Below are 23,962 nucleotides of genomic sequence, written 5' to 3' on the forward strand. Positions count from 1 at the left end.
TTTAGTGGAGTCCGAGTTGCTCATTTGCTTTTGTTACTTTGTATGTATGATTTTAGTTACTTTATGTTCTTTGTTGTGTATGTCTGGTTTCCATGTCTGGTCTTTGTCCCTGGATTACATTCTTTTGATTACCGCTATAAGCTTGGTTCCGTTGTTTACTCTTTTAATTCTACTTTGGAAATAAAGCATCTAGATTCAATGTTCAGTTTAATCGATGTTATTAAAATTATTATTAAAATTATTAAAATTTGGTAATCAAAATAACTACATTTAACTTGTCTTGTTCTTAAAAATGTGAAAATCATTCAAATATAATTTTGTCTTTTAAACTAGAAATTCAATAACTAAAAATGGCGTGGTTGAAATGAAAAAAAAATTGAACATTTACCCATAAATCACATATGCAGTATATTTTGCAATTCGACATAAAAAGTAAATATGAAATTTAATGATTTACCTAATTTAAATCAACTTTACTAATCATACATTCCTGTGGATCAGGATTTTCAAGTAAACAAAAGCTGGGTGAAAGTTAACGTCAATGTGAAATTACGCCAAAAAGTTTTAATGAAAATAGCGCAATGGATCATTTTAGGGAATGCTTACAACACTAGCAACAACAACGAGTTACTAAATTAATCTCAGAATTAATCCACGCATGGTTACAAATTTCATAATACTTACAAAAACAAAAACAAAAACAAAAAACAAACACGAAAACAAAAACAAAAAACAAAACAAAACAAAACAAAACAAAAAACACTTCCGATATGAAGACTTCTTAAGACTTAAGAATTATTTTCAAATTGGTCATTTTACGAGGCTCACTGATCATCGGTGTAATTTTGACAGGCTCTGGCATGACGTATTGTGATATAAAAAGCTTTTCATCGGTGTAATTTTGACAGGCTTTTGCAAGACGTAAAACTTCTAAGGTTTGTAAGTTTGTAGATCGGCAGGTGGAGTGTGATTCATTTCAGTTAGTATACAACTGTTTGTTGAAAAACTGGACAAATATGTTGTTAATAAAAATATCCTTAGTTATTAACATAAAAAAAAATAAAAAGCAAGTACCATTATGATAAAATTGGTCTACATGAAAAAAGTATAAATGTTGTTATTTGCGTAATTTTGTATTCATTTTCATATATAATTGAAGATTGAGTCATTAAATGAACTAATCCATAATTTTACTGACAACTGCATCAATATGTAAAGTGTATATCTTAAATTTATTTTTGAAATTGTGACACTATTTATGAGACAGAAATTACTATAAAACTGATTTTTTTTTTACCTAAATAAATCGTACTTTAAAGACATGTCAGACATTTATAACTAATCTTTTAACGTCTTTATATGACGCACAACATGTTTAGTGATTGTAAAAAGTCATTTACATTTTCACTGAATCACACCATGGGTTGTATAATACGACCAAGCTGATGCAATAGGTTGGCGTTTGAGTGTGTCAATTGTATACGAACGGAAACGGTAAAATGTATCAAATGTACCAGCGTATGATAATCTAAATCCAAAAACAGTAAATATCGTCAGAGATGACAATGGCTCATTTGTAATGACGCTAAAATTGAATAACTGTATTTTGCAACTTTTATTCTCAATCACTTTGGAATCGATCAATATTTAATGGGATTAAATACATGCTTCTCTTTAATTTAATAGACAGCCTAAACTTTTACTTTCCAAGCAGGTTAGCACCTTGGAGTTCTTTAAGGATATCAACGAATTCGTGATCTATACCATCTTTATCTGAAATACAACAAAAACATACTTTTCATAACAAATTTGTCAGTAAACATAAAAACACTTCATTTTGTATATTTCTTGTACCCAAAACTTTGACGGACACACGAATATGCAATTTCATTCAGAGATATATTATACTGCTCTTGAAAGTGTGAACTTAATTTACATCCAATGCCTTTTTTTTTCTATTCTACTATAGTAAACTCTCGATTCCAGATAAAAAAAAATCCCCATTCACAATGTTACCGATTGTTCCTGATTATAGTACAACACATGTGTGATATCTAGGTAGATAAAGTTATCCTACCCAATAAAGGACCTATTAGAAGCAACAGTACCTGTATAGGATAAACTTCCCATTTTATGGGGTATTAACCGAAAGTACATTTGTTATTTACTGAAAATGTCGGCTCATAAGATTTCTAAACGTAAATCATTTTTAAAAATTCATACTGCAATAATTTTGTATCGGAGACACTCGTATGATTTTAATATTGAGAAATTAAACACATTCAGCAATAATAACAAGACATTTAAAAAAATACACATGATTCCCTTAGCTTTCAATTTGCAGAAGTATGCCATTCCTCGCAACTTAGAAAAGGATAGTAATGTTGCCGTTTTTAGTATTTTACACAAGAATTTTAAACCATTATTGAAATTATTTACTGCTCGCATCCTTACAATCTGCAGAAATGAGTAATTTTTAAGTAATTGAACTGAAATCAATATGTCACATTCAAACATATACTGCTTATTTCGACACTTTTAACGTTGTAAACAATAACATAAGACAATAAAGAAAATTTCAAGTGTTTGCACTCATTTAATTTGCAAAAAAATATCTCTTTTCAAGAATTTTGTCTGAAATATATGTATCACAGCCATCAACATAATAATAATATGGACAATTTTAACATTTAAAACAATAATATAAGACCAGTAAGGATATTTTAATTGTTCGCACTCATTCAATCTTCAAAAAATATATCATTTTCAAGAATATGGTCTAAAAATATGTATTATAGGCACCAACAGAATAATGATATAGACAATTTTAACATTTTGTACAATAATTTTAGACATATTAAAAGTTTTATCACACATGAACTTTGCAAAAATATGTCATGTTGAAGATTTTTAACTGAAATATGAGTGTCGCAATCACCAACCGGATACTAATACTGCCATTTTTAATATTTTTAACAATAATTTTGGATAAATTTTTAAATTAAAACTGTTTGCACCCAAACAATCTGCAGAAATATGACATTTCTTGGACATTTGACTGAAATTGATGTGTGAAACCCACAAAAGACAATGTTAACATCTTAAACAAAAATATAAGACCAGTAAAGATATTTTAAGTGTTCACATTGATTCAATCATCAAAACATATCTCATTTTCAAGAATTTAGTCTGAAAAATATGTATTACAGCCACCAACTGAATAATGATATAGGCAATTTTAACATTTTTTACAATATTTTTTTTACTAATAGGTATATTAAAATTGTTATCACACATAAACTTTGCAAAAATATGTCATTTTGAAGATTTTGACTGAAATATGAGTGTCGCAAACATCAACCGGATACTAATACTGCCATTTTTAATATTTTTAATTATAATTTTGGACCATTATTGAAATTAAACTTGTTCGCACCCAAACAATCTACAGAAATATCTCATATTGGAAGATTTTTGACTGAAATATGAGTGTTACAACCACCAATCGGATATAGATATTGGCATTTTTAATATAATTAACAATAATTATTAAAAAACATAAATTGTTTGCACCCTTACAATCTGCAGAAATATGTCATTTTTGAGAAGTTTTATTGAAATAAATGTATCGCAGCCCATACATGATGTTTATTTTAACAAGTTTAACATTTTAAACAATTATTTAATATTAAGGTAATTTTAAGTGTTGGCACTCATTTAATTTGGAAACATATCTCATTTTCAAGAATTCGGTTTGAAATATATGTATAACAACAATCAACAAAAACATTATCTTGACAATTTTAACATTTTCAAGGATAATTTTAGAAATCAAATTCATTCACAATTTATACATTTATCTATATTTTAAGAATATTGTGCATGATTATTTCTGATGCAGCTCGGAGTAGCGATAATACATGTAACCAGTGCAAATTTCTTGTGATTTCGGTAATTCTCGAACTCGCCGGCGAGATTCTAAAATCAAAACTTTTTGCATCCTTATGCATTATATGTGTTTGATAAGACATTTACTTTACTTTTCCTTTTAGGTATGGGGAAAGGCTTTTGACAACGGGAAATAAGTCGATGCAATGGGGGATAGAGCAATGGGAAATGGGGCAAGTGGGTAGTTTGTCCCATACTGAGACTGTATATGACACATTCATAATAATACATTTTTCGTTCGGTGATTGGTAGAATTACTCTTATCATAATATAATACAAAACGCATATGAAATGATTTTTTTCCCAATTGTGTTGTCATTGCTACCTATTTTTTTTTTTGTCTTTCAAAACAAATTCTAGAAGTCATTGGCACACGTAAGCCAGTTGAGTTGTTAGGGATTTTCACTGGAACATTATTAGTTAATCAGCAGATATAATTGACATTTTATTTTCATATGCTGGTAGAATGGAATCACATTTTAATTGATTATAAATAATAATTCGTATATAATATGTTTATATATGCTATCACAAATTTAAAGTCATGTTTAAGATTCTTTAACAAACAATTAAGCAATCCTTTTTAATTACATTGAATGTTTAAATTATTCCACCTACAATTATTCCCATTTATTTCTAGCATTTTACGTATTATTCATATTTTATGTGTATGTAGTTCTTTTTATCTTTTAAACTTGGTCATTGTTCACTTGTTCATTGTTCTTATGATCTTTTAACTCGCCAGTCTTCTAACCCCAACTAGGCCATACCTCTATTGCATTTAAAAGGAAAAAGTACTTACGGAGACAGTTATCAGCAACTAGCAAATACCCATTACAACATACAAGTGCTTCGGAGTCGCATTTGTTATGGGTTGTAACCCTAAGTGGATGGTTTTCGTATTTTGCCGAAATTCTGGAAAGAAAATCAAATTAAAAAAGGCAACAGATTCAACTATGGCTTATACTGTATTTGTCTTTAAGTGGAAAAAATACGAAGTGACAATTTGAATAAAAAATAATAACAGGATACGAAATTTGATAGAGATTCGCCTTAATTAAAAGATTAAAATATCTGAGATAATCTTTATAGTTTACACTCCTTAATTTCAACATTGGCTAGAAAGTAAAACATACATAAAGGTCAGTGTGCAGAAATTTTAAATATCGACAAATTATATTTAATATATTTATCTTCCGATATCGTGGTTTGTTTTAAAAAGAAATAAGTTACTAAGATAAGGGACATGAAAGTTTAGATCTTTAACTATTTTATATAGAAAGAAAATCAAGTACAACATTAAATATGCTACGGCATTATACGTATGCACTAATTCGTATTTACTTGTATCTTTCTCCTGTTGTTTCACACTTATTTGCATATAAAAATCCACAACTATGTGTTTCCTTAGTGTAGGTCTCCTTTTCAGTAAAGTATACGACCACTTTCTGGTATACTAATGTGATATTCTCTCTTGAATTAAGGTCATGTTTACAGCACCAATGACTGATATGCAAAACAAAGCAAATATACATGTACATCTTATCCATCCTTGTTCAAATATTAAAAGGGATGCATTTGTTATAATATTGGCAACTTAGTTATAGTGCAATAACGGACACATTGTTTGTCTACACCGGACTTGACCACAGAGGACGCTTACCCTACCGGTGAACTAGTTCATGCTCTCAGGTTTTAGCAGGGTCAAAGTTGTTCAGTTACATTGTATGTATTATTTTACTTATTCCATGTTCCTTGTTGTGTATGTCTGTTTAATTTCCATGTCTATTCTTTGTCCCTGGATTACATTATTTTGATTACCTCTATATTCTTGGTTCTCTTGATTATTCTTTTAAAGTGATATATATGTAAATCAATGGTGTAGCACAGACAGAAAAATAGAAAAGATCAGAGACGGCAGATATGCAAATAAAGTACATCTAGATCGACAAACGACATTACATACCATGTTAAATATTACCCTTTAGCATATCATTTTCTCACACCCAAAGCAAAATTTTTTTTAACATAATTGCATTCTTTCCTGTTCGATTTGTCCAGGATTTTCCATAAAGCATCTACTTAAGTTCTAATATAGGGGCACCACTTTACTCCTTGAATTCATATCTTTATTGTGATACACATATCTTAAAACTCGCTCCAACATTCCACTGGTCGCTTGAAATATACCGACAATTCATCTGTCATTTACAATGACATTTTTTCAAAGGGTTTTACTTCCAATAAGCATAATTGTTTTGGACAATTTTTCGATTGATTGTATGTAAAGATTCTTTAGGTGTTCAGAGTACATGGATTTTGGAATCACTTAAAAATTAAAATTATCGACTGTCAAGATCATTTACGGGAATGTTTGTGGAGATGAAAAGTTAGTAGTATATTTTAATACGAAATACATTTTATCTTAAAATTTATAAACTCGATTAAAGACCAACCTGCTATTACCCATTCGTGTTTCCTTATTTATCATATATTGATAAATTCTAGGCAAATCATCAAACTTTAAATTTGCTAGAAAACTTGCATCCTCTTCAGAAATCTCATGAGCATACAATATAGTTGTCACTGCAGCTAAAACCAATACAATTAAGTTTGCACACCTGGTCATTATTTCACTCCTCTACAAGATGTATAAATATTGAATTATAACTTAACCACAAGAATAGTGTAGGAATTCGCCGTAAGCAAAAAGACGTATACATCAGATATTAGATTAGAGCTATTTCAATTTCTAAGTGGGCAATGAGTGCCAAGGCTACATCAATTTTCAAAGACCCCGATGTAGCAAAAACAGTGTCTACTATACCCGACAAATATGTTGTCGTTCCAGCAGACAAAGCCCAAAACAATATTGTTTTGCCTGCAAAACGTTTTACATCCAATGTTTATAATCAGAGGTAGACGTAGAAAATAATAGCCGTGATAAGACCTATACTGCTACCACACTCTCCAAAGAAGAGATTGTGGAAAACCATAAATCTGTGCTATCCACTTTTGGTCTCTCTACCAACGACGATGATTGTGATTTACCGTTTATATTCTGGATTCCTAAACTCCACAAGAATCCATACAAACAACGTTTCATAGCTGGATCTGCACAATGTACCACCAAACCTCTTTCAAAACTTTTAGCTTCTATACTCACAACTGTCAAAGAGGGTCTGCAGTCCTACCACAACAATTGTTACTCCCGTAGTGGTATTAATTCAATGTGGATCCTGACAAAATTCGAAAGATCTTGTGGAGACAATTAGTTGAAGACTATTATCTGAGTATAATAGCATTAAAACCTATGATTTTTCAACACTGTATACTTCTAGTCCCCATACTCAGTTAAAATCCCGACTTAAAAACATTAAACATCGTTGTTTTTTTCCAAAAAAAGATGGTACACCTAGATACCACTATATAGTTCTTGATAGAGATTCCTCATACTTTGTAAGAAATAATTCCAAATCATCTTCAAAATATACAGAGGAAGATGTTTACAAAATGCTGGAATTTTTAATCGACAACATATTTGTCCAGTGTGGTGGACGTGTTTTTCAACAAACGGTCGGCATTCCAATGGGAACAAATTGTGCTTCTTTACTTGCTGACCTATTCCTTCACTCTTATGAGGCTGACTTTATAGCTGATCTGATCAGAAAGAAAGAATATCGTTTGGCGAGATCCTTAATCTCAGTTTCCGCTATATAGATGACGTATTATCTTTAAACAATTCTAATTTCGGGGATTTGAAACATCGCATCTATCCAAAAGAACTTGAGATAAAGGATACTACAGAAGTCAGCCTCATGTCTTGACCTACACTTAGAAATTGATGGTAGAGGATTACTTGTGACAAAACTTTACGACAAACGTGATGACTTTTCATTCAGAATTGTCAACTTTCCTTTCATCTGTGGAAACATCCCTTCGGCTCCTGCGTATGGAGTGTTCATATCACATGTTATGCCAGAGCTTGCCGAAACTACACAGACTTTTTTTTTTATCTCGCTGGAACTCTAACAAATAGGCTTCTGGAACAGGGTTATGTTGCTACAAGATTGAAGTCATCACTACAGAAGTTTTATGGTCGTCATCATAAACTCGTGGATCGTTTTAATTTAACGGGTCATAGTTTTCCTTTCCTCGTTTATCTACCCCGGACTTGACTTTTTATGAGCAACTCGGCGGGTGTTTCTAGAAAAGCATAGGATGCTTATCTTACCGGTGCACCTGGTCTATGCTCCCAGTTTTTAGTGGAGTCCGTGTTGCTCATGTACTTTTGTTACTTTGTATGTATGATTTTAGTTACTTTATGTTCTTTGTTGTGTATGTCTGTTTTCCATGTCTGGTCTTTGTCCCTGGATTACATTCGTTTTATTACCGTTATAACCTTGGTTCCCTTGATTACTCTCTCAAATTGCGATGCTTCTTATTTCTGAAATTGTACTTTTAAATGCCAAATGAAAAGAGAAACAAATGTTTCTATATGCACACTCGCTTGAATACTAGAGTTATAGAAATCTATGTATAATCTTATTTCAAAAAGTGCAATGGTTAAGAAGAAAATAAGTGTTTTTACAAAAATCTCCAGTATGACTAGTACTTATTTCAAACCCAATTGATAATGTTTCGCCAAAAAGAAATACTGTCAGATTTTGTCATTACATGGGCAAATGTGTATACGCGTATGCCAGTGAATTTAAAACAATATATTAAAGAATTATGAGATGCTATTTCAAATTACAATTAAAAAATGTAAATTTCCTTCGGTAACTTGAAAAAAACAATATTTTCTCAAATATAATAAAATAATGCATGTTATCAAACTATTGTGAAGGAAATTTACAACAGAAAAAGACTAAAACCCGTTGAATAGACTCATTCAAAAGAGATATAGTTACGATATTGTTGTCAAACCGTTAAAGAAGACATATTTAGTAATAACATTTGATTCGCTCAATGAGTCTTAAACTTACACAGAATATATAATAGCAGTTTTTCGGCATGACAAGGGTAGTGCCCATTTTCTATGACTTATGATATACGATAATTTTCAACGAATTGGGATGTTACTGCATACGCTGAGGCCATAACTATTTAAACTCTTATAGAGCTGGTATCAGTTTAAGGCTTGTAGTCCTTTATTTGTGCATTTGTAAAACGTAAAATCAGTATCTTAGTTACTGTTGTAGCAAGGGATTTTTTTTCAGATTTTGTAAAACTATTTTTAGAGGTGTTTAATTGTGTAATACGTTTTTCCACACTGGCAAGATTTGAAGTGAGATTATCGATTGCGCCACATTTTTCGCAACTGTCCTAATTCAGGAATTTCTGGCCTCTGTATGGCTTGTGACGTTTTCACTTTTAGTTTAATCTTACTTTAAGGTCTAAAAGGGCAACTCTATCGGTATACCTGTATAAAGTATTCTGTTTGGGCTATCTACGACATGCCCTGTGATGTGAGGGTTTTCCTGTCGTTCATTGAAAACTTACAGGTTGCCTTGAGCTGGTACTTTTCACACCGTTGCGATGGTTGTTGTTCTGACATATCCGTTCTCGTTATGTTATAAGTCTGCTTATATCTTACATGGTGTAGAAAGTATTTGAAAAAAAAGTTAGCTTTATACACATTTTGTGTGAGATATATTACAAAAATGGATTATTAATAATAATCAAACATACATGATATAAATTTTACTGTAATAGACCTACCTTTGCGTTTAACAGTAACCTCAGATGTGAATCACTGACAATGCCGCTTTATCTTTGTTTGAAATATTAGACCCGCATTATCTTACACACTATCGTATTTGCTTAACCAATCAATTTTGTTCGTTTGTCTCGATTTAACCCAATTCAGGAAAATACAATGAAACCTTGTTCCATGTTCAAACCTCGAATATCGAGTGCACAATTTGTTCCAGCATTGGATGATAAAAAAGTATAGTTACAAATATACACATAAGCATTAACATTTCTATAAAATAATGTAGCCGGTCATATAAAAATATAAAACTAATGTATAGCTCTGCGCGTTTTTTTTTTTTTTGGATAAATATCACTCAGTTATTTCAACAAAAAATATTCTCCTGGTTATTGAAAACGAATGCAAATCACAAAAAAAAATAAATAAATAAATAGAATAAAATAAAAAAAAAAAAAGGAATGTCATATGAAGGTTTTTGTACATTTTAGTCAAATCAACGTAGCTAAAGTTGAACCTTTGATAATTTATACTGATGTTGAAGGGTCTTATTTACAATAATAACATGATTGTGGGGTGACGTTTGTATATTGCAATATAACGATAAGTATGTTTTGTTCTTAATTTCGTTATTCTTTATTTTCAGGTCCATGATAAAACCATTTGGTAAATAATATAGAATAACAATCAGTCACGATGCAGGTAAAGGCCTTATCAATTTTACCTGAAGACTCACATTATTATAGAAAACTCTTAACTGCCAACATGAAACATCATTCGGTCTTGTATCAAGTAGTTTTAAGTTTACTCATTTTAGGAATCTTCGGAACGTTTGAAAAAAGAAGTGGTGACAGGCAAGTTATTTATTTACTTTTTTGTAAGATTTAAAATGTGCCCTGTGTGTTTTTGAATTAATGTTAGCATAGTAGTTTTCAACTTATAAGGATGTTTGGGAAAGACAAAATAATGAATAGGTTTTAATATGTTTAAGATTGTTAACGAAATATTATTACGATCTCCACTGTCTTTGGTCAAAACAAAGTTCAGAAAGAATTTTGATATGATTTGTAACTTAACAGCACCGCTTGACAGGAATTATCTGCTTTGTATCATTTGCACATTATGCCTAAAAATGATGTGAACCTATTATTTGTGCATATGCTACATGTGTATATTTATTTATAGATCACATTGGTGCTGTAACGTAAAAGTACAGCCTACTAACCTAACCTTTGTTGAGATAGAGTATATTGTCAAAAATGTAACAGAAGAACTAATGGTGGCAACAAACCGAACAAGACCATGTCGAGAAGGGGAACGACCATTTAAATACTTATACAATATATTGCCTAGATGCCAAGTATTCAAACCAGTTAAAACGTTAGTTGTTGATAAATTTCTTGCTTAAAATAGCAATATTACAAAAAATATTTTCTTGGTATCATAATAAACGTAAAATTAAGAGCATAAGTAAAAATTATTGCATTAAATCCAAATGTCATTTCTTATCACACTAGAGCGCATAACTTAGCATGGGACAGTCTCTTAACTGTACAGCTATTTTGTTCTTTTTTGTTTGTCATATTAACTGAAATGTTAATGTTATGCTCTGTACTTACAATGTTGTTATCGATAATCGCTTCATACTGTTTTCGAAGATTGGTTTCGTATATGCTAGTATTCTTATTACAACTTATAATATCTATATTTATTCGATTCCCTTTTTGTATAGCGATTTGAAAGTGTTGTTATGTGGAGGTATTCATTTGCCAGACTTTTCGTGAATTCGAATTTGTTGATTTAAGAATGAACTCCAACAATGTTATCTTTTCGTTGGAAAATTGAATTGGTAGTTGGTTTTTTTTTGCCCAACCACGAAAACCACATGAACAGGTATCAACAAACAATTATGTTTTATCTATTTCATTGCCTTAATAATACTTAAATTGTCCTCAATACTTCATTTTAGAATTATGGAAAGGACATTTCCAATCAATGTCACGAAGACTATTCAACAGAACGGTAAATGTCCCCCTGAGAACTCGGTTTGTTGTGAAGGATACCAGGAAGTCAACGGCCAATGCGTTGGTAATGTACCTAACAGAAAGCAACACACATGTTTTACTCTAGTCTTTTATATGAAGTTCACGACGTTTTATTTCATTAATTGCACCAAACAAATATGATTTTTTTTATTTCGTTTTAAACTTTCTTTTTTACGTGTCCAAAATTGAAAACTGTTTGCTTTCAATAAAACCAAAATAATTATTAATTGTCGTCTTGACTGGAGTTTCTAAAATGAAGTAGAGTATTCTGAACGACCACAATATATTATCTGATTATACCAACTACTTTTACTTCTACCCCGGACTTGACTTTTTATGAGCAACTCGGCGGGTGTTTCTAGAAAATCAGAGGACGCTTACCCTACCGGTGCACCTGGTCCATGCTCCTAGTTTTATACCATTTCAGTATCTAAATAGCCCAGAGGTAAACTCATTAGTAATATTTTGTTTGACGTTTATAAGACGACATATTCGATTATCGAATTATGTATGTACACCTTATGTCAACATGCATAACTTTTATACGAATTTATACTGTATTAAACTAAATTGATAACCAAATATTAAGAATGTTCAAAATTTAAATAATACTAAAACCTTACACCTGACGAGGTGTGATAGACAGCACTCTTTCTGTCAATAATTTCTTCAACATATATTTATTGTCTGATTAAGTATTCAAAGAGAAGTAAAACACCATGTACATTATATTGCAGATAAAGACACAGCTCAATCTCCAGAATTGCAGTCTCTCATAGAAGCTGGGCTTGTTTTTGGATAAAAATGATGTAGATGAATTGATAAATATTAGCATTGGTGCTATTAAATCTTATACTTCTTGTGTATTTTTTTTCTCAAATGTCAAAAAAGTAAAATCTAACAAGTATTCTCTTTCCTGACATATTTGTTCCTTTGCTGTGATGGAATCAATTATGTTCTTTACATCTAAATGTCCTACAACTAAGAATAAAAAAAAGCACAAGGACGCATAAAAAATGTTGTTTCAAGATTACGTTTTTGCTACACCACTAGTGAAAGTGAAAATATTGATAGTAGGAAAAAAAATATGTAAAAATACTCTTCTGCAATTACATAACTAATTCTTAGTGCAGCTCTTGAATAGTATGAACTTCCGATATTCACAGTATAGCATCAATCCGTTCGAGAGCATCCACTGTTCTCATCCGTGTTCTTAACAGAATTGCACGTTTCTTTCAAACAATCGCCATTCAACATAAAACGTCCATTGATTTTTATTTCTCTTCATTATATTATATTTAACATTATCATCGTAACTGTTATATTTCTTGATATTTCAACATTGACATTAACATTTATTATTGATATTGCATACTGTAAAATTAGTTGTTTTTGAAGTGTACTCATTTTCCCTACTCTTGCAATGGACTTAAAGGCAAAACAAATAGTACTCGGCAAATTGATTTTTAAAGCTATGTTAACCCAATATTTTCTTTTTTTCAAGTCAGTATCCCGATATTAGTATGCATATTACACAAAATGAGGATAAACATGCTTTTTTAATTATTTATATAAAAAAACATGATATTTGACAATGTTGACTGCCTAACAATATTCGAAACGAAAAATTACCTGTGTTTGATGTACTCAATACCAGATTGATTGATTGAATGTTGGGGTTTAACGCCCGAGCAGCAATATTTCAGCTATATCTAGCCGATATACATGAAATGGATGATAAAATGAACATTAGATGATGATGATGATGATGAAATGAAAAAAAAGGATGGGACACAGGGGTAACATGGCCGACAAATTTTGATTGCGGAGGAGGGATGGGTAGGGTCGGGCATTTAAGCCTCCTGTGGCTGAGCGAAAATGTTTCTACTCCTATCGAGTACACTGCAGGGTTCTTTAACATGCGTGGAACGAGGCATCTTTCCCAACACGGTGCACCTCTGTGGTTTGCGGGCAAGTTTTCCGTAGTATAGCCTGACAACCCCAGCATGCAACACGCCAGGGTTACCCCATTTTACCACCTGGAACACACAACCCAGTTCCTCTGTTGGCAAAGCGCCCTAAACCCCGGTTAGGGTTCTGAGCACTATCTAGTCGCCTTTTAAGACAAGCTTAGCGCTGCTGCATGCCTATTTTTGTGACACAAGGACCTGAACGGGACATTTAATTCAAGATAAATAATCTATTGAATTACATGTTGTACCAACTTGACTGATAAATCGCACAACTGCTGTTCCTACTCCAAGTGCAGCAGTTTTATTCGTTGACCTTTTCCATTGCTCATATCACAAAAATCTTGCTTAAATAATACATTTTGTTTGTCATCTTTCAAGTAATATAGATATACATTTAGAAGCTATTAGTATATATTACATTCCAGTCATTACACATAAATGATACATTACACATAGAAACGTTCGCCGACTTGTTCGTGTCACGAATTCAGTATAATACGGAGTAGAGTAATGGATATTGCAAGAGCAAGTCAGTGGGTTTCATGATTTAATACTCCTTTACAAAAAAAATAATAATAATAAAAAATGATAATAAAAAAAGAAATAAAAAATATTATATTTTTAATTGCTGTTTAAAGGCTGACATTCCTTAATGGATATTCTGTACTTGCTCAGCAGCAGTTGTTAATATCCAATTAACCCAGTACAACTGTATTAGCCTTGTCAGGATAGTATCATCAATCGAAAGTTGTGTCTTTATTTTATAATTTCACTCAAAAACAGAAGCCAAAAGAAACAAAAAATCGTCACTGTTGCCCTTTTGTGGAAAAAAATATATATTTGACACCATTTCAATCACGAGATGGTTGGTCACATTTATTTTTCTGCCTTGTAGTTTAAAGATGTTAATTGAAGCTAGTTACGCTTACATTTTAATCAAAGTTGAAGTTGACCTCTATCGTTAAATTTCAATTATTAGAGGCATGCAAAGTGATGAGCATATATTAAATTGTTCTTTAGTAAGTGGTGCGTTTAGAATAAGTTACTATAAGACTTATATCCTGACAACCCCTATCACACAGTCGATTTTGAAAAATAGCCCTATTTGTGTCTATAACCTGTATTTGGTTTTATTTAGCATAAGAATGTCTATCTATTTATTGTCTGTTCGAGCATCTGCTTTTGTTTAACCTAAATTGTCCTTGATTTTATGTGTCTCTAAACTGTTTGAATCATTTACGTTATATATGATTAACAAGCATTTTAGAAAGAGTAATCAAGGGAACCAAGGTTATAGCGGTAATCACAAGGATGTAATCCAGAGACAAAGACCAGACATGGAAAACAGAGAAACAATTTTTTATGATAATCAAAAACAATAGAGGTCGATTTTTCTCTATTGTGTTTGTTAATTATTATTTTTATTATTTTTTATTATTATTTTTATTTATTATTATTTGTTTATACGTTAATTTATCTGTTACTTCTTTAAGTGTCTTTTTTATACTTTTAGTTTGGTTCTTTGTTGTTGCAAGGTCAGTTAAATGAAAACTTAAAGATTGCATTATATTGAAATTTAAGTTCCTGTTTTCTTTTCATATATCTTATTCCTTTCAAGGTTTTTTCCGATATGATAAAAGCACATAGTTGGATCCGAATTTGTCGGGAAACTGGCAAAATTAATGGTCATGTTATGAACGTTAATTCTAGTGCTAGTTACCAAACAGTCAAGGAACATGTAAATCTAGCTTGTCCTAGAATCATCTGTATTCCTAAGATAACGATTGTCACGCTGCTAATAAAACAGGGGTGATAAGATATAACTTCCAAAATACTCGAAGAAGATTTCAATGCTTCAGTTATTTTTTTTATTTGGCATTGCTTGGAGCAATGCAATTGCAGTATTTACTGATGTTGAGCATGCTGTTATAAAACTTTTTGACGAAGATAAAAATGAAGTCGATGACAGCTTACGGATGCTGAGAAAAGTAAATTCTTTGGACTTACCACGAGCTTTAAGAGATGTGTTAAATTCGACGGAATATGGGTATGTTAAAATATTATAAAAACATATAATCTAAGATTTTCGTTCAAGTGTTGAGGTTGAATCAGCCTTGAACAATTCACAATTTCCAAGCACACCCACGAATTGATAAAATCATCATAGATCCTGCTAAAACTGCATGATTTCTTGAATCTCTTAGAGTAAGAAAATCATCGTTTGTTTTCCATGTCTGAACATTGTACATGGATTACATTCTTTTGATTTCCGCTAGAATCTCGGTTCCCTTGATCACTCTTTCGAAAAGTCATTAAATCCTTGGAACACTTACTTTTGAATTTAATAAACACTAAGTCGATGCAACATACATCATTAATTTGGTCGTCTATCCTACATAATGACATCTAAATGAGCTGTCCCGTACTACCATAGACCGTGTACTTAGTTACAACCCAAGATTAATCCTACGAGGAGGAATGACCCAGCCAGCGAAAGCTATGTTTTTATACAGCCTAGCTGGCCGAGTGGTCTTGGGCGCGCGCTAAATGTTGTAAAGGCGGTGTTCCCATAGATGTCACAGCGGTACGAGTTGGTAATCCTGTGGAGGGAACGACCAAAAATATGCATAGTAAATTTTGAACATCGTTGGGAATTTTTCAGACCTTTCTATACGTCGTCACATTCTGAGATGTATATGTATATATAACAAATTTGTTATAGATTTTCTCTATTGTTGACTCCAGACGTGGACCTGACTTAATTTTGTTGCTCATTTGCGTTTATTTCTATGTGCGTTTATTTTGGATAATTTCATGTAACTTTCTTTGTATGTAGTTTACTAGGCTGTTTGTTGTCCCTTGATTATGTTCGTATTGATTACCGATCCAGGGATCCTTGATTTCCCTTAGTCGCATATAATATTGTAATACCAATATGCACTTTTTTCGAAATACATGTATTAGTTTTCTTCGCAACATTTTGAATCGATCTGAAAATATTACAGTAGAATAGGTACACTTACATTGTTTGTAGATTTTTAATGAAGTCCGAGTCGCTCATTTGCTTTTGTTTCTTTGTATGTATGATTTAGTTACTTCATTTTCGTTGTTCTGTATGTCTGTTTTCCATGTCTGGTTTTGTCTCTGAATTACATTCTTCTAATTACCGCTATAACCTTTGCTCCCTTGATTATTCTTACATTTGTTTAAACTGTGATTATAAAAGATATACTTTCACTGAAATGAACACGAATAGCTCGAATTGAAATTAATTAGTTATTACCACAAAACAAAACAAATAAAAAGAGAACCTATCCAGAAAATTGTTGCCTAAGGGACATGCATTTAGACTAAGGTTAACCACATCTCAAATGGAATGAGAGTGCGTATAGCAGATGACAATATCAGAGATAAACGGGGAACTTTTAAAACCACCGAAATGGTCCTGACTACGTACAGGCATCTCCCACAGAAATTGCTATTAATTCAACAATCCATAATATATGATATTGCCATTTGTTATACGGACTTTCCATTTTTACTCTGTCATTTGACTATTACTCAGAATTATCAGTTGGCTAACTACCAATAAAAAAAATTTTATTCTTACTTTCTATAATCAAAGTAATACGGCAAAATACTTACCAAAAATTATCGTCCTGAGAAAAGCATCTATAACTTTTATTTCAGGGAACATATGTGCTGTAGAAACCGGCCTGTGTCACTGATACAAAAGACACGCCAATCACAGAGAATAAGTGTAGAGAAAAATCAAGTTAAAAGTGGGTCACACCAATGTGGATTATTACTTCTTGATACGTGTCATTCATACACATTTGTTTATAGGTATGTACATTTTAATTACATCGGTGTTGAAGAAATACATAGTACGTTGTGATGAATCTGGAAACTTCATTCAATCAATATATATGTTACCCTTATGAATGAATTTCTTCTTTCACATTTCATTTCACACAAAAGTATATACCAATTAACGAATAACCATTGATTTTTAGACAAGTGATAAAGTATGTAACAGAGTTTTACAAAGTAATAGACTACAAGGATTGTCCTGAAAAGCATGTTGTATGTTGTAATTACTACATCATGATTGCTGAAAAGTGCATTCGTAAGTAAATGTTAAAACCATTGTCTTATAAGTAATATTTTATCTTCATTTTGTGCATCTTATAAATGCTGGTTATCAGGTATCATGATCTAAAACAAAACATACATAATGAATATTTGGACAGATGTGAGCATAATTTTAGCTGTAATTATCATTCAAATTAAACAACACCGTTTCAATACAAGCTAGTCGATATTAATTATTCGTGAACATTAATCAATGAATATGTAAAAGGTAATATTCGCTTAAAATCGCCACAGAATATCAATGATTACATTCTTAGAAGTTTTGATTTTACTACAAACACAGACTATTTATGTTAGATTTCCATAATTATTTTCAGATTTAGATGATTTGCATGCTGTTGTCCAACAGATCCTAGGATAAGAATTTTAATTTAATAAATTTGGTCAATAATGTTCAATTATTTTTATATATCAAGTTTTACATATCTTAATTACTATGGCTGCATTTACACATATGATAATAGACAAATGAAATACGAATAGAAATATTTGTTGAGAACGACATGTGTGTTCCATGTGTATAATTGAGGACGTGATTTGGGGACCGCATGGACGGAAGTACAAGGAAAATAACTGGCATGACAAAATCAAAGTACAAAAGTACTGATTTCCACAATATATGATATATTGATTGATTATTGGGGTTTAACGCCCAAGCAGCAATATTTCAGCTCCTCTCATTTGAATTTAACGTCTATTTCATATTTGAATGTGGAAAACACACTTATTTTAAAGAACTAACCAAAATTAGTTTCTTATCAAATGTTTTCACGACCAGAGCGGGTAGTATGATGTTGACCAGATCGAGGATTTTACTTTTGTCTAATTTTACAATAGGGGATTTTGCATCTTATGTACAAGTTTCAAAGAATATGGTTCCACTTTACCTAAACAAATTGGTGATTGGCACATGCTGGGGAGGGGCATTTCTTTTGACCCAATTAAGTGTCGACGGTTACGCCGATATTCAACAACATTCTCTGTTTGTACTACATATGATCTATCATTAACTTATTTAGTCACTATAGCAGGTTTCCATAATTTGTGTTTTTATCTTGTACCCTGATATTTTCATGAAAGTCTAAGATGTTCATATTTTTTTGCACCTTCATCAAAATGGACCTTTCGCATGGAACGACTGTATTCAATTTTCTCATTGACTTTAGACATATTCACAAATTCGGGTTTAAGTTAACTTTCACAACTAGGAAGAACAAAAAGGAGCCTTTGATATGTGAGAAGCTGAGATGGGGAGCGACCTGTGTCAAACAATAGAGTTGTGCAGTACTATAGTTCAGAAATTTGAGGGACTATGTTGCTCTTATCAGCCTTTTTGAGTATTCGTTTCACACTTTGAACTGTTTTCTCCGCAAGCCTATCCGACTAAAGAAATCTAGGGCTTGAGGTTGTGTGTGTAAAATACCATTGTTTGACACAATCCTGAAACTCCTGTACGAATATTGGGGGCCATTATCAGAGATAGCTTTCCTTTGTATGCCAAAACATACAAAAATACATTCCAGTTTTGAGACAAAAGTTGAAGTGGTTGTGAGGTGAAGCCTTTCAAACTCAAAGAAACGACTAAAATATTCTACTACGACTAGATAATCCCGGCCTTTCAAAAAACGAATCTGAGGCAACATCCTGTAAAGGTTAAATAAGGGATCCCCTTCGGCCGTAACGGTTCCTTTTGATTGGAGTTGCGGAACTAAAAAAAATAAGGACTCAGCAATACTAACTCTGATTTGTAAGCGGACATGTTAGGCCAAAATATTACGTCGCGTGCCCTTTTAAAACATTATTAACACCCATATGACCTGAATGGATGATTGAAAGCATTTCTGACCGAAGATCTTTACGAATAACGATTTTGCTTCCTTTGTGAATAAATCCATGTGCAATGATAAGTTCATTGCGGTGATCAAATAATCATGTATCGGAAGTGGGGCAGGTTCGTCGAGCTTTCGGCAATCCACGGATGATGGTGTTTTGAAACTTGAGTTCTTTTTTTTTGTACAATGTGAATAGTCTAACATTTGGCATCACTGATTGGCAAAGTCGACAATACCGTTTGCAAATGCAAATTTATTCCTTCTGACAACGACGGGAACAAAATCTGCAGGAAAAAAATCTGCGGCTTGCGTGATAACGTATCTGCAATGGGTATGCTCTTTCTGGGCTAATGCGTTAGAGACAGATCGTACCGTTGTAACTGAAGCATAATCCTTTGTAATCGGGGCGGTGCCGCGTACATAGGTTTTTTCTTGATACGCACAAACGGTTTAGGATCATTCTCGACCTTGACCTTCCGACCAAAGATGTAATGGTGGAAGTGCTTACATCAAAACAGAATAGCAAACATCTCTTTCTCTATTTTCGCAAAATTGGCTTCGGATTGGGTAATCAATTTGATCGCAAACGCAATTGATTTACCGTCTTGAAGTAACGTAGCACCAAACCCAAAACTTGAGACATCAACTTAATGTGTAAGCGTTTTCTCGGTGTCATAATATGAGAAGATCTGACCTGGTGTTCGCGTTATGACTGACTTGACCTTTTAAAATATGTCTTGCGGATGTTGAACCAACGAGAAATGTACATCTTTAACAAGCAGCTTTTGCATATGACTCGGTAACTCTAACAATTCGGCTCAAATTTAGACAGGTAGTTGATCATACCAGGAGTAGTTTCAAGCTCTGAATTGTTTTTAGGTGGCTGCATATCGCCCTTTCGCTACACTGCTCCAAATTGATACAGGGTAGATATATAGACGTATAGAAAGGTCTGAAAAATTTCCAACGATGTTAGAACTGTCAAATTTGCGATGCAATTTTTTTGTCGTTCCCTCAGCAGGACTCGAACTTGTACCCTGTAATATCTATGGCAACACCGCCTGCACTAATTCCAGCGCACTAGACCACTCGGCCTAGACAGTTCTAACATTAATGGAAATTTGTCAGACCTTTATATATATATTAAGGTCTAGAAAAATTCCCAACGATGTTAGAACTGTCAAATTTGCGATGCAAATTTTTTGTCGTTCCATGCGCGGGACTCGAACTCGTACCGCTGTGACATCTATGGCAACACCGCCTGCACTAAGTCCAGCGCCCTAGACCACTCGGCCAGCTAGGCTATATAAAAATATAGCTTTCGCTGGCCGTGTCATTCCTCCTCGTAGGATTAATCTAGGGCTGTAACTTAGTACACGATGTATGGTAGTAGGAGACAGTTCATTTAAGGTGTTATTATGTAGGATAGAGGATCAAATCAATGATGCATGTAACAACAAATCAATATTATACAAACGTCTCAGAATGTGACGACTCTATTCGCTACACTGCTCCATAGGATCAAATTGATACAGGGAAGATATATAAACGTTTATATATCTTCCCTGTATCAATTTGATCCTATGGAGCAGTGTAGCGAATAGAGTCGTCACATTCTGAGACGTTTGTATATATATATATATAAAGGTCTAAATATGTTCAACTTCACCAAATGATGTTCCAAAAAAGAAACTAGTCCTATTAGATTGAAAATAAACATACTGCACAATATCAATACGCGGAATTAATACTAATACTACATAACTACATGCTGCATTACTATTACCGGTACTATCGTTACTAGTGCCCTAACACAGACAAAATAAGTTCCCAAATGAAGACATGGTGTTTTAGCTTGGAAATCAACTACCTTTATCTATGGACTAGATTGCAACTGATGCACTCTAGTATATTTCAGTGAAATGCAAGAAAGATTAAACAAACGAATTAACACCAAAACATGTCCATTTCTAAGTTAGTCGTGTTCCTGTGAAAACTACGGAAAGAAAGAAAATAAATGCTGTATAGGTAAGTATATAATGTACTGGCATATCTAGGATGCAATGACAGGTGAAATCTTTCAAATCAATATAACAATCACGTAAATATGAGGATTATATACGACAACCATTTAATATAAACAAGGCCTAGGAGTCACTACTCACCTTGGTACATGATGTGATTATATACGACAACCATTTAATATAAACAAGGCCTAGGAGTCACTACTCACCTTGGTACATGATGTGATTATATACGACAACCATTTAATATAAACAAGGCCTAGGAGTCACTACTCACCTTGGTACATGATGTGATTACATACGACAACCATTTAATATAAACAAGGCCTAGGAGTCACTACTCACCTTGGTACATGATGTGACAACGAATTTCATCCTTTCATTCAAAAACTTCTTAAACTTCATCAAATTCGCACTAAAATCTAGTCCATAACTCTCCGTATACCTATCCTATATATTCTTGCCAAAGTTAATTACATTCAAATATTTTGATTCCGCTTCAAATCATTATTTGTGATATAGAAATCGTTGACCACGGATCTAAAGGTCCCGAATTCCGTGATTCATACTCAATAAATTGGAAAAATAAACTTAACATTATTATAAATATTCTTGAGGTCCATGCAAGAAAATAAAGAAAAACGATGGCAATTTATCAAAGATTACGATATATTCAAAACATTATTGCCGATCATACATGACAGGCATATTGTTGTACAGGTGAACAAGTGCTCAAAACAACATTTTGTTTTATATTTTTATTTTCTTCGAGACGCGTTACATCCAATGTTTACTATCAGAGTTTCATCTAGACGAATTTAAAATTTGTAAGAACTATAGTGCTACACACTCTCCAACGAAGATTTAAACAATAAAAAAAAAGCCTAACATATTTTTCATACTTTTTTTTTTTTACAAAAGACGATGATTTTGATTTTCCGTTCTTGTACTGGATTCCAAATCCTGAAACGTCGTATATGAAAATTATCTTTCATGGTTTATCACGTAGGCACTTGAACTATCTGTCGGGTGATAACAAATTGGAGACCATTTAATCGTGCAGCAACTTCGAAGTATCAATATTGTGAAAGTACTGAATGATGAATACAAGATAATACTCATGCAAAATAAGAACTTATTTGTACTCATTTACTTTTGTTGCTTTGTACATATAATTTTGGTAATGTTATATTCTTTGTGGTGTGTGTCTGTTTTCTATGTCTGATCTTTGTCCCTGGATTACATTATTTTGAATCCCACCAGAATCCTTTTTCTCTTGATTACTCTTTGACTGAATCGTTATTACGCTGGATGTTTTGACACTGAAAATTATGTTAATTTTAGCAATTTGTTCATGGTTTAGGGTAACATATTTTGCATTCAAATAAAAAACGTAAGAGTAACATAATTTTCCAAACATCAATTGACTTTATGTATTGGCTTAACCTCTTGAAATAAAGCTTGTCGAAAAGGGTTATATTGTTACCTGATTAAACATGTTATGGTAGTCATTGAGAGCTGTAGGATCGCAATGGTCGTATCTGCCACAAACAAACATATGTGTGTACAGGATCAAAGTTTCATGTCCTCTGCCCCTTTTTATGAGAAACTTTTTTTTCTAGAAATCTGCTAATGCACAATTGCACCCCCACTTTTAATAGAGTCTAGGTTCTTTTGTACGCATTGCGTTGACACACACATGCCCTGTGTGTGTGTGTTTGTGTGCGTGTGTTTGTGTGTGTGTGTGTGTGTGTGTGTGTGTGTGTGTGTGCGTGCGTGCGTGCGTGCGTGCGTGCGTGCGTACATCTCATGCAACAACATATTCGTCAAGTGTGGTTGACGCCGTTTTCAACAAACGGTCGACATTCCAGTGTAAACGAAATTTTTTCCGCTCCTTTCTGACCTACTACCTCTCTCTCATGATAATAACTTCGTAACTAATCGGTTTTAAAAGAAGGACAATAGTTACAGTAGATTTTTCATTTTCAGTTTCCGCTATGTAGATGTCGTATTAACTTTAAACATTACTAGTTGAGGGGATTTTAAACATCACATTTACCAAAGATAAGTTGAGACAAAGAACACTACAGATTCGGAGATGCCAGCCTTTAATCTTAGCCTTATACTTATGGATTGATGTAAATGAGAATGCAAGACAAAACTACACGACAAACGCGATTTCTCATTCTGTATTGTCACATTTTCTTTCATCTGTCGCTATATTCATTCGTCACCTGCCTATGTAGTTTTCATATCACAACTCATACCA

General features: G+C 32.7%; 3 protein-coding genes across 3 annotated transcripts; 2 read left to right on the top strand and 1 right to left on the bottom strand.

Annotated features, from left to right (window-relative positions):
- Positions 1 to 1,596: 1,596 nt before the first annotated feature.
- LOC148600713 (uncharacterized) lies at positions 1,597 to 9,758 on the bottom strand. Its single transcript, XM_088555457.1, has 5 exons — positions 9,673 to 9,758; positions 6,405 to 6,589; positions 5,293 to 5,454; positions 4,751 to 4,863; positions 1,597 to 1,773 (listed from the first exon to the last, which is right to left on the bottom strand). Exons 2-5 carry the CDS (start codon positions 6,575 to 6,577, stop codon positions 1,700 to 1,702), a joined length of 522 nt encoding a protein of 173 aa, XP_088411583.1. The 5' UTR covers positions 6,578 to 6,589; positions 9,673 to 9,758; the 3' UTR covers positions 1,597 to 1,699.
- A 587-nt stretch (positions 9,759 to 10,345) lies between these two features.
- On the top strand, positions 10,346 to 12,571 carry LOC148600714 (uncharacterized). The gene is made up of 4 exons (XM_088556338.1): positions 10,346 to 10,518; positions 10,850 to 11,044; positions 11,634 to 11,752; positions 12,447 to 12,571. Exons 1-4 carry the CDS (start codon positions 10,361 to 10,363, stop codon positions 12,509 to 12,511), a joined length of 537 nt encoding a protein of 178 aa, XP_088412464.1. The 5' UTR covers positions 10,346 to 10,360; the 3' UTR covers positions 12,512 to 12,571.
- Positions 12,572 to 15,478: 2,907 nt separating this feature from the next.
- On the top strand, positions 15,479 to 18,235 carry LOC148600715 (uncharacterized). The gene is made up of 4 exons (XM_088555939.1): positions 15,479 to 15,729; positions 17,373 to 17,528; positions 17,699 to 17,811; positions 18,155 to 18,235. The coding sequence occupies exons 1-4, from the start codon at positions 15,533 to 15,535 to the stop codon at positions 18,196 to 18,198; spliced, it is 510 nt and encodes a 169-aa protein (XP_088412065.1). The 5' UTR covers positions 15,479 to 15,532; the 3' UTR covers positions 18,199 to 18,235.
- Positions 18,236 to 23,962: the final 5,727 nt, after the last annotated feature.

The sequence above is a fragment of the Perna viridis genome, chromosome 12, assembly GCF_037379345.1.
Source record: "Perna viridis isolate PV_CMFRI_1.1 ecotype Kerala chromosome 12, ASM3737934v1, whole genome shotgun sequence".
Lineage (NCBI taxonomy): Eukaryota > Metazoa > Mollusca > Bivalvia > Mytilida > Mytilidae > Perna > Perna viridis.

What these genes read in the sequence shown, in the direction of transcription:
- LOC148600715 (XM_088555939.1), top strand. Translation starts at nt 15,533, where the DNA reads ATGCTTCAGTTATTTTTTTTATTTGGCATTGCTTGGAGCAATGCAATT. An exon ending in TTAAATTCGACGGAATATGG is followed by an intron (nt 15,730 to 17,372) that starts GTATGTTAAAAT and finishes CTTTTATTTCAG; the next exon opens with GGAACATATGTGCTGTAGAA. An exon ending in TCATACACATTTGTTTATAG is followed by an intron (nt 17,529 to 17,698) that starts GTATGTACATTT and finishes ATTGATTTTTAG; the next exon opens with ACAAGTGATAAAGTATGTAA.
- LOC148600714 (XM_088556338.1), top strand. Translation starts at nt 10,361, where the DNA reads ATGCAGGTAAAGGCCTTATCAATTTTACCTGAAGACTCACATTATTAT. An exon ending in GTATTCAAACCAGTTAAAAC is followed by an intron (nt 11,045 to 11,633) that starts GTTAGTTGTTGA and finishes ACTTCATTTTAG; the next exon opens with AATTATGGAAAGGACATTTC. An exon ending in AGTCAACGGCCAATGCGTTG is followed by an intron (nt 11,753 to 12,446) that starts GTAATGTACCTA and finishes ATTATATTGCAG; the next exon opens with ATAAAGACACAGCTCAATCT.
- LOC148600713 (XM_088555457.1), bottom strand. Translation starts at nt 6,577, where the DNA reads ATGACCAGGTGTGCAAACTTAATTGTATTGGTTTTAGCTGCAGTGACA. An exon ending in ACACGAATGGGTAATAGCAG is followed by an intron (nt 5,455 to 6,404) that starts GTTGGTCTTTAA and finishes TTTGCATATCAG; the next exon opens with TCATTGGTGCTGTAAACATG. An exon ending in AGTTGCTGATAACTGTCTCC is followed by an intron (nt 1,774 to 4,750) that starts GTAAGTACTTTT and finishes GTTGTATTTCAG; the next exon opens with ATAAAGATGGTATAGATCAC.